The sequence below is a fragment of the Triticum aestivum genome, chromosome 4D, assembly GCF_018294505.1.
Source record: "Triticum aestivum cultivar Chinese Spring chromosome 4D, IWGSC CS RefSeq v2.1, whole genome shotgun sequence".
Taxonomy (NCBI): domain Eukaryota; kingdom Viridiplantae; phylum Streptophyta; class Magnoliopsida; order Poales; family Poaceae; genus Triticum; species Triticum aestivum.
The window spans coordinates 100,769,051-100,783,292 of NC_057805.1; the positions used below are offsets into that span (position 1 = coordinate 100,769,051).

Genomic DNA, 14,242 nt, shown 5'->3' on the forward strand with positions numbered 1-14,242 from the left:
GACGGACGCTGATAGTAGTTTTACTATCTAAAAAGCTCGAATTGTCGAAAAAGTTTTTGACAAGTTCAAGGTGTTGACTATGATGAGATTTTCTCACTCGTAGCGATGCTTAAGTCTGTCCGAATCATGTTAAGCAATTGCCACATTTTATGAAATCTGGAAAATGCATGTCAAAACTACATTCCTTAATGGATTTCTTAAAGAAGAGTTGTATATGATACAACAAGAAGGTTTTGTCAATCCTAAAGGTGCTGACAAAATGTGCAAGCTCTAGCGATCCATCTATGGACTGGTGCAAACATCTCGGAGTTGGAATGTACGCTTTGATAAGTTGATCAAAGCATATAGTTTTGTACAGACTTTCAGTGAAGCCTGTATTTACAAGAAAGTGAGTGGGAGCACTATAGCCTTTCTAATAAAGTATACGTGAATGACATATTGTCGATCAGAAATGATGTAGAATTTTCTGGAAAGTATAAAGGAGTGTTTGAAAGGAGATTTTTCAAAGAAAGACCTTGGTGAAGCTGCTTACATATTGAGCATCAAGATCTATAGAGATAGATCAAGACGCTTGATAAGTTTTTTTCAATAAGTACATACCTTGACAAGTTTTTGAAGTAGTTCAAAATGGAACAGTCAAAGAAGGAGTTCTTGCCTGTGTTGCAAGGTGTGAAGTTGAGTAAGACTCAAAAACCGACCACGACAGAAGATAGAGAGAGAATGAAAGTCATTCCCTATGGCTCAGCCATAGGTTCTATAAAGTATGCCATGTTGTGTACCAGACCTATTGTATAGCCTGCCCCGAGTTTGACAAGAGAGTACAATAGTGATCTAGGAGTAGATAACTGGACATTGGTCAAAAATTATCCTTAGAAGACTAAGGAAATATTTCTCGGTTATGGAGGTGATAAAGAGTTCATCGTAAAGAGTTACGTTGATGCAAGCTTTGACACCGATCTGGATAACTCTAAGTCACAATCCGGATACATATTGAAAGTGGGAGCAATTAGCTAAAATAGCTCCGTGCAGAGCATTGTAGACATAGAAATTGCAAAATGCATACGGATCTGAATGTGGCAGACCCATTGACAAAAACTTCTCTCACAAGCAAAACATGATCACACCTTAAGTACTCTTTGGGTGTTAATCACATAGAGATGCGAACTAGATTATTGACTCTAGTAAACCCTTTGGGTGTTGGTCACATGACGATGTGAACTATGGGTGTTAATCACATGGTGATGTGAACTATTTGTGTTAAATCACATGGCGATGTGAACTAGATTATTTACTCTAGTGCAAGTGGGAGACTGAAGGAAATATGCCCTAGAGGCAATAATAAAGTTGTTATTTATATTTCCTTATATCATGATAAATGTTTATTATTCATGCTAGAATTGTATTAACCGGAAACTTAGTACATGTGTGAATACATAGACAAACATAGTGTCACTAGTATGCCTCTACTTGACTAGCTCGTTGAATCAAAGATGGTTAAGTTTCCTAGCCATTGACATGAGTTGTCATTTGTAACGGGATCACATCATTAGAGAATGATGTGATTAACTTGACCCATTCCATTAGCTTAGCATTTGATCGTTTAGTATATTGCTATTGCTTTCTTCATGACTTATACATGTTCCTACGACTATGAGATTATGCAACTCCCGAATACCAGAGGAACACTTTGTGTGCTACCAAACGTCACAACATAACCGGGTGATTATAAAGGTGCTCTACAGGTGTCTCTGATGGTACTAGTTGAGTTGGCATAGATCGAGATTAGGATTTGTCACTCCGATTGTCGGAGAGGTATCTCTGGGCCCTCTCGGTAATGCACATCACTATAAGCCTTGCAAGCAATGTGACTAATAAGTTAGTTGCGGGATGATGCATTACGGAACGAGTAAAGAGACTTGCCGGTAACGAGATTGAACTAGGTATTGAGATACCACGATCGAATCTCGGGCAAGTAACATACCGATGACAAAGGGAACAACGTATGCTGTTATGCGGTTTGACCGATAAAGATCTTCGTAGAATATGTAGGAGCCAATATGAGCATCTAGGTTCAGCTATTGGTTATTGACCAGAGACATGTCTCGGTCATGTCTACATAGTTCTCGAACCCGTAGGGTCCGCACGCTTAACGTTGGGTGACGACCGGTATTATGAGTTTATGTGTTTTGATGTACCTAAGATAGTTCGGAGTCCCGGATGTGATCACGGACATGACGAGGAGTCTCGAAATGGTTGAGACATAAAGATTGATATATTGGACGACTATATTCGGACACCGGATGAGTTCCGGGGGTCATCGGATATTTATCGGAGTGTTGGGGGTTATCGGAACCCCCGGGGGAACTAATGGGCCAACATGGGCCTTGTGGGAGAGAGAGGAGAGGGCCTAGGGCTGGCCGTGCCCCCCCTTGGGAGTCCGAATTGGACAAGGAGGGGGGCGGCGCCCCCTCTTTCCTCCCTCTCTCCCTCTCCTTCCTTCCCCTTTCCTCCTTCCTAGTTGGACTAGGAAAGGGGAGTCCTACTCCCACTAGGAGGAGGAATCCCCCCTCTCCTTGGCGCGCCCCAAGGCCGCCCGGCCTCCCCCCTTGCTCCTTTATATACGGGGGCAGGGGGCACCCTAGAACACATAAGTTGATCATTGATCTCTTAGCCGTGTGCGGTGCCCCCCTCCACCATAATCCACCTCGGTCATATCGTCGTAATGCTTAGGCGCAGCCCTGCGCCGGTAGCTTCATCATCACCATCATCACGCCGTCGTGCTGACGAAGCTCTCCCTTGAAGCTCTACTGGATCGTGAGTTCGTGGGACATCACCGAGCTAAACGTGTGCAGATCGCGGAGGTGCCATACGTTCGGTACTAGGATCGGTCGATCGTGAAGACGTACGACTACATCAACCGCGTTATCATAATGCTTCCGCTTACGGTCTACGAGGGTACGTGGACTATACTCTCCCCTCTCGTTGCTATGCATCACCATGATCTTGCATGTGCGTAGGATTTTTTTTTGAAATTACTACGTTCCCCAACACTGAGATGTAGAAGCACATTCTTGTGCCCGTGAATGCTAAGGATTGTAGAGGTACAGAGGCTGCTCGAGCACCATCGGGCAGTGCAGCGTGCAAACTTTTAGCTCTTAGAGCCTCAGAAGAGCTTGTGGTTTGTGTTTTAAATGTGGAGAGTGTTGGGGTAAAGGTCATACATGTCCAGCTTCAGTCCAATTGCATATCGTGGATGAATCGTGGGCTATGTTTAGTCAAGAGGATTTATTGGGTTCCACTCAAGACAAATACACAATTATCTGATGAAGAAAATCTTTGCATATTGTCGCACCAGACCATGGACAGCTCCCCAGCTTCAACAATCATTCAGTTGCATGCGTATATACATATCCATGAGGTTTTATTACTTATTGATTCAGGTAGTTCCACCTATTTTGTGGATTTTCAGTCATCTAAGAAATTGTCAGGTATTCTAGATCTTCCCAAACCTTGCAACGTCAAGATAACAGATGGAGCTCTCCTCTCATGTATTCGGTTTATATCTGATTGCCACTGGATGTCACAAGGGCATGAGTTTGATATAGATTTCAGAATCTTATCCCTGGGAGCATATGATGCTTTTCTGGTACTGATTGGTTGAGGAAGCACAATCCTATGAATGTGGATTGGGTTAAACAACACATGTAGATTTATACACGATGAGGGCCTATTTCTTTGAAAAGTACTGCATCTGACCAATTCCAGTGCTCTGTGACATCAGTCTGAGATCTGTTGCAAATTTGCAAACAGGGAGCAGTTGCTCATGTGGTGCACCTCCCAGGTTTGTTATACAACTCAGTCGCACAGATACCAATACCCTCCGAGATTTTGCGGCTGCTGGAACAATTCAAACCAGCTTTTGATGATCCCAAGACACTGCCTCCACGCAGAGACTGTGATCATCGAATACCACTTATGCCTAGGGCACAACCAGTAAAGCTTAGACCATATCGATATAAGCCTGACTTGAAAAGTGAAATTCAGAGACATATCAAAGAATTACTGGTTGCAGGAATTATACAACGAAGTGCTAGTCCTTTTTCGTCTCCAGCCCTGCTAGTTAAAAAGAAAGACGGCACCTAGCGTCTTTGTGCGGATTATCATTTCCTGAAATCAATGATAGTTATCAGTAAGTACCCCGTGCCGGTGATTGATGAACTCCTCGATGAGTTAAGAGGAGCCATCTGGTTTTCTAAGCTCGATCTTCGAGTTAGGTATCATTAGATTTGTTTGGCTGAGGGTCAAGAATTCAAGATAGCATTTTGGACGCATTCAGGGCATTGGGAGTATTAGGTCATGCCTTTTGGTCTAGCAGCTGCCCCTCCAAGCTTCTTGGGAGCTATGAATTCAATGTTGCATCCTCTTCTGTGCAAGTGTCATTGTTTTCTTTGACGACATCCTAGTCTATAGTAAGACGTTGTCAGATCACGTCAAACACTTGAAGGTAGTTCTTCAGTTATTACAAGCAGATCAGTGGCAAGTCAAATAGTCCAAATGTTCTTTCGATCAGAATGCTATTTTATATTTGGGCCATGTCATCAGCAGTCAAGGGGTTACAACAAACCCCAGCAAAATAGCTACACTAGCACAATGTCCAACACCAACTACTGCCAAGGAGGTGCGCAAGTTTCTGGGGTTAGCAAGATACTACCGCAAGTTTGTCCAACACTTCGGTATTATCACAAGGTCGCTATTCAGTCTTCTGAAAAAATATCACCCATTTGTCTGGACTGAATCCACTCAGGAGGCTTTTGAGTTACTTAAGCAAAAGCTCGTTTCTGCACCAATGTTTGCAATTAACTAATCTCTCCAAGTCCTTTACAGTGGACACGGATGCGTGCAAGTATGGAGTTGGTGCAGTTCTACAACACAATGGTCACCCCCATTGCATTCACGGGTAAACCATTGGGCCCCAAGAACAGAGGTCTCTCTATCTATGAAAAAGAGTGTTTTGCAATCTTAATGGAAATAGAGCAATGGAGACCTTATTTGCAAAATGATGAATTCCTCATTCGAACAGATCAACGCAACCTAGTTCACTTAGATGATCAAAGACTTTCCACACCTTGACAACAAAAGGCTTTCACTAAGTTATTGGGGCTCCGCTGCAAAATTGTCTATAGGCAAGGTGAAACGAACAACACTGTTGTTGCTTTGTCCTGACGCACTCCAGGTGAACACTTTTCAAGCAATGTCAATCTGTCAACCAGCATGGCTAGATGACATTGTGGCAAGCTACAACTCCAACTCTCAAGTCCAGAAAATTATGTCCAAACTGTCTATAGGTCCCGATAAGAAAAACAGATTTTATATGGATAAAGGTATTCTCCAATTCCAAAAAAGAATATGGCTAGGTCGTGCTCCTCAACTCCAACAACGCATTATCAGGGCGTTCCACGACAGTACAGTGGGGGGGGGGCACTCTAGTTTCATAGTGACTTACAGTCGTGTGAGATAGCTGTTTGCTTGGCCAAAATGAAGTCTCAGATTCACCAATATATACAGACTTGTGCCATATGTCAATAGGTCAAACCAGAGGATCAAGTATCTAGGTCTTTTTCGATCCCTTACCATTCCTGAGGGAGCATGGGAAGTTGTCAGAATGGATTTAATTGATGGTTTACCCTGACCAGGGAACTATAATTGCATTTTGGTCATTGTTGATAAATTCATCAAGTATCCGCACTTTGTGGGTTTGAATCATCCTTTCACAACAACTAAGGTGGCACAAGCTTACCTAGAAAGTGTATACAAAGTGCATGGCTTACCAAAAGTAATCATATCTGACCGTGACCCAGTTTTGACCAGTCACTTTGGAAGGTACTCTTCAGGATCATTGGGACTGAGCTAAACATGAGTACACCCTACCATACAGAGACTGATGGCCAAACGGAACGGGTCAATTAGAGTTTAGAAATTTATCTGTGTTGCTTTGTCCATGCGCACCCCAAGAAGTGGAGCTTTTTTCCTTCCTCTTGCAGAGTTGTGGTATAACTCCGGTTACCATTCTACCATCAAGACCTCCTCATTTGTGGCAAACCACGGCAGAGAGCCAAGACACTGGGCAATACAGGCAACTTCTACTTGCAGGATACCGATGCTAAAAGAATGGCTTGAGGAGAGAAAATTGATGCAACGAGTTCTTAGTCAGCACCTACATCGTGCTAGAGAAGTGATGAAACATCAAACCGACAAGAAACGCACGGACATAAACTTTGTCATTGGTGACAGAGTTTTTGTCAAACTCCAGCCCTATGCTCAAACTTTCGTGCACAAGAGAGCAGAACATAAGCTAGCATTCAAATACTTTGGCCCTTCCAAATTGTTCAAGCGGTGAACCCAATTACATACAAATTGGTATTACCGGAGGAATCAAAAGTACACCATGTATTTCATGGGTCACTCTTGTGCAAGGCACTACTACCAGGTATTATTGCTTCAACTAAACCTCCATCCACGGACGAGCTCATTTCACTTGTGAAAGTGTTGAATTGTCGCTGGCGTCACACACCCCAAGGGTGACCAGAACAAGTGCTTGTTAGATGGTCCGATCTTGCTTTTCTGGACGCCAGTTGGGAGGATGCTATGAGGATCAAGCAACAATTCCATGATTCCACATCTTAGGGGCAAGCCGTCGCTCAAGGAGGGAGAGATGTTAGGATCCCTGATGGCCGGATCAGCAAATCCACTGCCGCGGGGACCAATCAGAAGGAAGTCCGTGCCATCTCCAGGCCTCCTCGGATCAGCCAACCAAACAGGAGATATGTGGGACCTGACTGGCTCAATGACAAGAGGGACCCAGCGGCCTCAAGACCCAAAGCTACTTAAGGCAAGGATTACACAGGAAACGACATCCGGTTGGGTCAGGGAACGGCTTAACATCGGCGACTTCCTTCTCCTTTCTTTGTTTACCTTTTCTTTCCCAGAACAGTGTGTATCAAACCTTGTTTACCCCTAACCCAATGAATTCGAGAGAGAACTAAACAGGGAATGTACCATTCTTCCTCCTCCAACCAACTCTTTCCCCCTCGCGGCCCCACCCTCGTACCACTGCCTACGGTCAATGGCGCTGCTGCGCTCCGTTCGCTGACCCGTTCTGCCCGAGCCGTTTTGCCGTCGCTCCTCGTAGCCTACCGGCACCTGAATCCATCAACCTTCAATTCACCTCCACCGGCAATGCCGTTGTCGCGTTGTCTAGGCTCTAGGTCGCTCGTGGCTCATCCTCGCTGGCTTCCGCGTGCCTCGCAGCCCCCCATCTTCACCTCGGGGTTGCGCAAATCGACTGACTTTTTTCAATCAACTCAAATTGACTGACGCGAGTTGCAAATTCCGGTAACTTGCCAATAACAAACACGCTAAACTAATGATGCAATCAGTGGAGGAATATTAGGAGGACATGGAACTACGAAAGTAGGTCCAACTGCTTCCGTTCTTGGATGCACGTTTTGGCAAAGAATCGAAACGACCCACTCTCACACGGACCGCATGTACGTGTTTTTTTTTCTAGGCTGACCGCATGTAAGTGTTATTGCCACAAAATGCTGCTCCACACAGCCAAATTATGTGGGTAAAATGATAAGTGCTCAATTTTACTAATCAAATGAACGAAAAATAGACAAATTGACCGTAGCTCGGATGGTTAGGATCTTGTGGCGGAATCGACCTAGGGTTCACGTCCTAGACTTGACACTAGTGCTCGCATGTCTTTTAATTTATTCCAGACTTTCTGGCAATGTTTATTTGGTGAGAGATGACATTACAACCGATTATAAGGTGTTTGTGCTGACTTCATTAATCCTAAGATGTTAGATGTGCATTTTGTGAGCATATGCTATTTTACTGTGTTAAGAAATGAACGAAAGATACCGTAGGCAGAAACGAAAAAAGACCAACTTGTTTCACGATGATCAATTACTGGGTGATTGGACCACACATCAAGCCCCTATACGAATGAGGGTTTTCGCTCTCTGTGCCGGAATGTAGACATCATCAAGGTCCAAATAGCTGTTGGACTCGCTCGTTTCAGCCGAGATATGAGACCGACGCTGCAGCTGAGTATGGGCAGGAACAGAGGAGTGCCATCTAGTCGAAATCGAGACCACAACAACACGCACGGCCGGCAGACATAGCGGGGTAAAAAATATGGCGGCCACTAGCGAGACGTGATTACTCTCGTCGAGTTCGGTCCTCTATGTTTCTAGAGAAAAGCAAAATCCAACAACAATATTCCCTCAATTTCCTAAATTTGCCGACTAGCTGCCTAGCTAGGGTTAGCATCTCTTACACGAAAAGTATATCTGTATATGTATAAAAGAGACTCGCGAGGATGCACACACGAATACACACAGCTTTCACTTTCACTTTCGCAGCTGCGCCAAGGAAAAGAAAAGAAGATGTCTCGATTCCCATGTATGCACTACTCGATCATATCCCGAACCAAAACACTCTCTTGATTTCTTCCTGAAACCACCACACACACGTCCATCAGCAGCTCGCAAGCTCGGCTGGTACGCAGGCACACCATGCGGCGGCTCAGCGACGCAGGGGAGGCCACGCCGCTCGTCACCCCCGCGGCGGCCGCGGCGGCGGGCGGCACCTTGGCGTCGCCGGCCGCTGCGGGGAGCAACGCCAACTTCGACGCCAACATGGTGATCATCCTCGCCGCGCTGCTCTGCGTTCTCATTTTCGCGCTCGGGCTCAACTCCGTCATCCGCTGCGTGCTCCAGTGCGGCCGCCGGCTCGCGCCGTCGTCGAGCCTCGCGGCCAGCGCCACCGCGGCGAGGACGACGACATCCGTGCACGTGCAGGCGGGGCTCAAGAGGAAGGCGCTGAGGAAGATACCCGTGGAGGTGTATGGCGGGGCCAAGTCTTCCGGCGGCGCCCTCCCGGCCACGGCCACGGAGTGCGCCATCTGCCTCGGCGAGTTCGCCGACGGCGAGAAGGTGCGCGTGCTCCCGCGGTGCCACCACGGATTCCACGTCCGCTGCATCGACATGTGGCTCGCCACGCACACCTCCTGCCCCAACTGCCGAGCCTCGCTCGCTGAGGACGGCGCCGCCGCTGCCAACGGCGGAGGGGGATAGCGCCGGACAGGGTACGGGTTTGTAATTTCTTCTAGATATAGGGAACTAAAGTGAAACGTTGCACCACTGCTTTGCTTCCTCACTAGTGTGCCTTTGGTCTGATTTTGGTTTTCGTATGGGTGGTACATGCAAATTATTATTTACATTTTGCGATGATAGAAGGGGCTTGATGCAAATGTTCCTTGTGTCCTTGTCATTTTGGGTTGGAGCATACGATATTTTTTTGGTCATGATTCTCCCATTTTATAACTTTCTTTAAAGATGATTCGATGTTCCATTTTTTGTGTTCTAAGATGAGTAGTATTGCGCTGTTCTTTTGGTTACCCAACAGCAAAGACTTTCCCAATGGACATGTCTTTTTCTCAAATAATGTTGTCTAGTGATATTTTCCTATTTACTATCTGCACGTTGCTGAACAGATATTAGTAGCTTTACTCTTATCTATAATAATGATTATTTTCTGTTTTCTGACAAAAAGTAAATAATGAGTTTCTGTTCACTAATAACATATAATAGTGTGTTTTTCACAGAATAATAATTTATACTGTCCTTGTTAACTTGTGTTCAAAGCATGGTATTTCTAGCGAACGAAAGAAAATAAGCAAAGAACAGTAGTAAAATATAAGTATACCTTCTCTAGCCGGTCATCGCCAATAAGTATATCTTCTCTGGCCGGTCACCACTGATGGGCCTTAGACTAACTCCAACAGATCTTGTAAAAACCTTCCCGTAAAAGTGCTTTTATGGAATGACCATATAATTTGCCGGAATTGTCACATAGCTACTTTTCTCAGTTCCCGTAAAACTTCTTTCCCTAAAATCTTCTTTTCCTTTTTTTTCCCACTAAACATCGTTGGGACTGCAAGCCGGTGACACAGCGTTGGGAAGTGTGGCAACAGGCGCCGGAGCAGGTGGACCGGTGAGGTGGTGCAGCTTGGGAGGCGCGACGGCGGCCGTCTCGATGAGGCGGGGAAGCGAAGGCGGGCATCCTAGCGGCGGCGGCTGGCATGGTGGAGCGGGGAACCGGAGGCGGCCGTCCTAGCGGTGGCATGGTGACGCACCGGAGAGGAGCGACGGAGGGGCAACACGGTGGTGCAGGGCACACATCCTGAACTTTCATGCGGGTTTTTACTCGTCAAATTATACGGAAAGGGCTATCTTTTCATGGTTAAGGGAAGGTGGGGGTGTTTTTACGGGATCCTTTAAAATATTTCTAGATTTATGGGAGCTATTGGAGTTGCTCTTAGTGTGTTTGTCAGCGGTACGTCTGACTATTTATAAGGGTGATGCCAACAGATGATCTAGTTTCAGCGAAAACAAACACCACTCGCGGGTCAAAAATTAAATAGTCTGTGGTGGCATAGTTATCATGACTGTCGAACGGGAGCTAACTGTTCTGTCTATTAGTACTGTGATGAAGGTACAAATATTCTACCCGACAGTGGGAGAACATCCATGTAAACAAGCCCACATTTTGCACCCAAGTATAAAAACTCTTCTCCTATATAACATAAGCCCTTCCACTTCTACACCTCTTTCAACGTATCTCTCCATTTCTCTCTCGATCCATCTATGCCTTCTCCTCTTTGTTTCGGCTCACCCTCCCCAATGCCCCTCCCAATCTTGTTGTTTCTAATTCACCCTAATTAATTTGTTCACCGTTAAGGATCTCCATCTTCGTTGCGCGCTCCATCATTGCAGTTTTCTCATTCTCGCCTATATCCTCACCAAGCTCAAGCTCCTAGTCCACATGGGCATGTCCATTGATGACCATATTTCTGTGCTCATCCAACCATTGTTTAAACAGGATAATCCGAGTTTTTCTGATAGAATAACTCTGATATCGATACTAAGGACTAATGGATGTAAGAAATTGTGAAATCATTTATTGGGTTCCAACAGGAAATGGGATCAACCATGAAAGAATATCATCGCATAGAAGGAAATACGAACTTTGGTGAAGAAGGCAAGTCAATAGGAGGCGTCACAAGCTACCTAGAGTGCAAGGTGACGATAGTACGGGTGTGCCTGCTTGTACTAATGGTCGTACCGCACGCCACCTGCTCCAGGCCGTCCATCTAAACAACTTCAATAAACAGGGCTACATCAGAATCTCCATGGGGGGGGGGGGACACCATTCGAGAAACAAAGAACTAGAAGCCATCTTCCAACACTAGACGCTGCCATTTCCCATCTCATCGCATCCATAGTCGCCGCCACAATCACCACAATGATTCTCTCCAAGTTAGTCATACTTCATCAGTGTATCGCATCCGACAACTATTGTAAGATATTTTATCAATCAATCATTCATCTTGCTGTCATCTTCAATGAGTTCATCTTGTGATGTGATCACCATGTGTGAGTAATTCGGTAAGGCAAGAGGTTCAGCCAAGGCCTTGCAACTATAATTATTTGTGCGCAGGAACATTTGATTGATTTTGTATATTTGACATTATTTTTATTTGTCTGATTGCAACAGAGTTGTCTTTTGTCTGGTTCTCATAAGGACCGGTGGATACTCAGGATCCCATAGGTCCATCAAGGAGGAGGTAAAAAGTAAGGGCACATCTTAACACCAGCGAGAGAAAGGGTTGGTACAGTAGTGGAAATAACTACTTGGGGATAAATGAGGTGTAGTTATTAAATGCCCAATGTTGTTCTTTGGCGTAATTTCTCATAACTGAGATAACCCCGCACGATGGTAGGGGCCATCGGTTGGACAACTGACTCTTGATGTAGGTCATGAACCAGTCATGACGTACTTTAGACACATCCCCCACTTCATCGCGTAGAAAACACATCATAAGGGTTGTCTTCAGGGCTATGTTTATTATCAAGATAAGATCCCAATAACAAGTATAAGGTTATGAGACTAAGACCTCATACCCATTCCTATTTTCATATCAACATTTACATCCAAAAAGGTTGTTAAAGCTCCGGTTAAAAACTGGAATTTAATTTGATAAAATAACTTGTTTGACTCTTTGCTGTAGTACAGATCATAATTTATGTTGTAGTATGTATTATCTAAGTTTTGACCCCCTAGGAAAATTGTGCAAGTTCGATCTCAGATCAAAGCTTTTAAGCAATAAGACCACAAACCACTAGCGCTTGCATGAGACCGCATGAAGGAGGCTATAAGAAATTGTCCCAACCATGGGATGGAATAATGATTAATTCTTCATATATTTTATAACGCTCTTAACCCCATGTAAACAATCATGCTTGATACAACTGCAGGAGGAAGCATTATGGGAAGACTTATTTCAGAGGCCAAGGAATTACTAGATGTTATATGCAAGAGAACCATGCCCAATGGCATGTGGATATGTCTACCACAAGAAACGTTAATTCTATCTTCGAAGAGGAAAGTGAAGAGCTAGCCGCCAATATTGATGAAGTAATTAACATCATTAGAGTAAAGAACATGTAAATGTGAACTACATTACCAATACCGGTGTTAATGATGTTAACTTTATTGCTTACAACAATTATAATCCTAATTGAAAATCAAGGCTATGCTCCTAAATTATCCTAGTGCCATATCCAACTAATCAAGGAGCACCTTTGATGGAATGAACTATGGTAATAGAATTTCTTTGGATGAAACTCTTCAAACTTTTATGACTGCTCAAACTGAGAAGAACAAAATATTTACTGACATCTTAAAACATCATGGTGGCTTACTCGGTCAAATGACCGGTAAGATTGCTGCACTCACTAACGATGTGCATGCTCTAGAAGAAACAACTCGTAGCGTGGAAGCACACCTTGCAAAAAATTACAGAGATCCAAAGAAGGATTCTAGCCAAGTTTGATGGAAAGCTAGAACTTAATGCGGTTGAGAGTGTCATGATGATGAGAAGTAGCGAAGAATCTTCAGAGGAGCTCGACAAGAGCCATGTACCATAACCTTCGTATTTTGTTGTATACTCCATGAAAATGTTGACTCTCAAGCATCCACTACCTGAGCTATCAAATGATGAGGCATACAAACTCTTTGTTGATCAAGTTGTAGATAAGGTACCTGAATTGGGTGCTAAAATTTTAAAATTATATGGTAAGCTTCCCGCTAAACAAGAGGATATATTTGAGCCAACTATTAAAATTGAGATTGGGTTGAATAAGTTCAATGCTTTATGTGATCCAGGTGCTAGTGGTTCTACTATCACTAAGTCCGTTTATGAAAATCTCAATCTTGGTTTTTTTACTAGTGAAATTAAGTTGAAACATGGCCAATTCTTACTTTATGCAATCAGTAGGGATCAAGCATGGTATAGTCATTCAAATTAATGATTGCCATGTTGTGATTGATCTTGTCATAGGTGATATGCCTGAAGATCCCATTGCACCAATTATACTAGGTAGGTTGTTCTTAAGGACCATTGAAGCTACCATTAATGTTTTTGAAAATAAACACTTCCCCTGGAGAGAGAAGTGAAGATGTACATAGGAGGTTGTATCACCCTAAACGCTAGGAGCTGCGGGCTAGGCGTTCTTGCACCAAAATTGAAGTAATTATTTTTGCACTACGGTCGAGGTAATTTTGCTCTAGTGCTTCGCTTATATCTTTTAGAGCACGATGGTGGTTTTATTTTATAGAAATTATTGATCTCTCATGCTTCACTTATATTATTTTGAGAGTCCTTTAGAACAGCATGGTAATTTGCTTTGGCTATAAAATAGTCCTAATATGATAGGCATCCATGATGGGTATAATAAAAACTTTCATATAAAGTGCATTGAATACTATGAGAAGTTTGATACTTGATGATTGTTTTGAGATATGAAGATGGTGATATTAGAGTTGTGCTAGTTGAGTAATTGTGAATTTGAGAAATACTTGTGTTGAAGTTTGCAAGTCCCGTAGCATGCATGTATGGTAACCGTTGTGTGACAAATTTGAAACATGAGGTGTTCTTTGATTGTCATCCTTATGAGTGGCAGTCGGGGACGAGCGATGGTCTTTTCCTACCAATCTATCCCCCTAGGAGCATGCGCGTAATGCTTGGTTTTTGATGACTTGTAGATTTTCGCAATAAGTATGTGAGTTCTTTATGACTAATGTTGAGTCCATGGATTAACTGCACTCTCAC

General features: G+C 43.9%; 1 protein-coding gene across 1 annotated transcript; it reads left to right on the forward strand.

The window, feature by feature from the left end:
- The first annotated feature begins 8,198 nt into the window (after positions 1-8,198).
- LOC123096491 (RING-H2 finger protein ATL74) lies at positions 8,199-10,667 on the forward strand. The gene is made up of 2 exons (XM_044518232.1): positions 8,199-9,154; positions 10,043-10,667. The coding sequence occupies exon 1, from the start codon at positions 8,583-8,585 to the stop codon at positions 9,141-9,143; it is 561 nt and encodes a 186-aa protein (XP_044374167.1). The 5' UTR covers positions 8,199-8,582; the 3' UTR covers positions 9,144-9,154; positions 10,043-10,667.
- Positions 10,668-14,242: the final 3,575 nt, after the last annotated feature.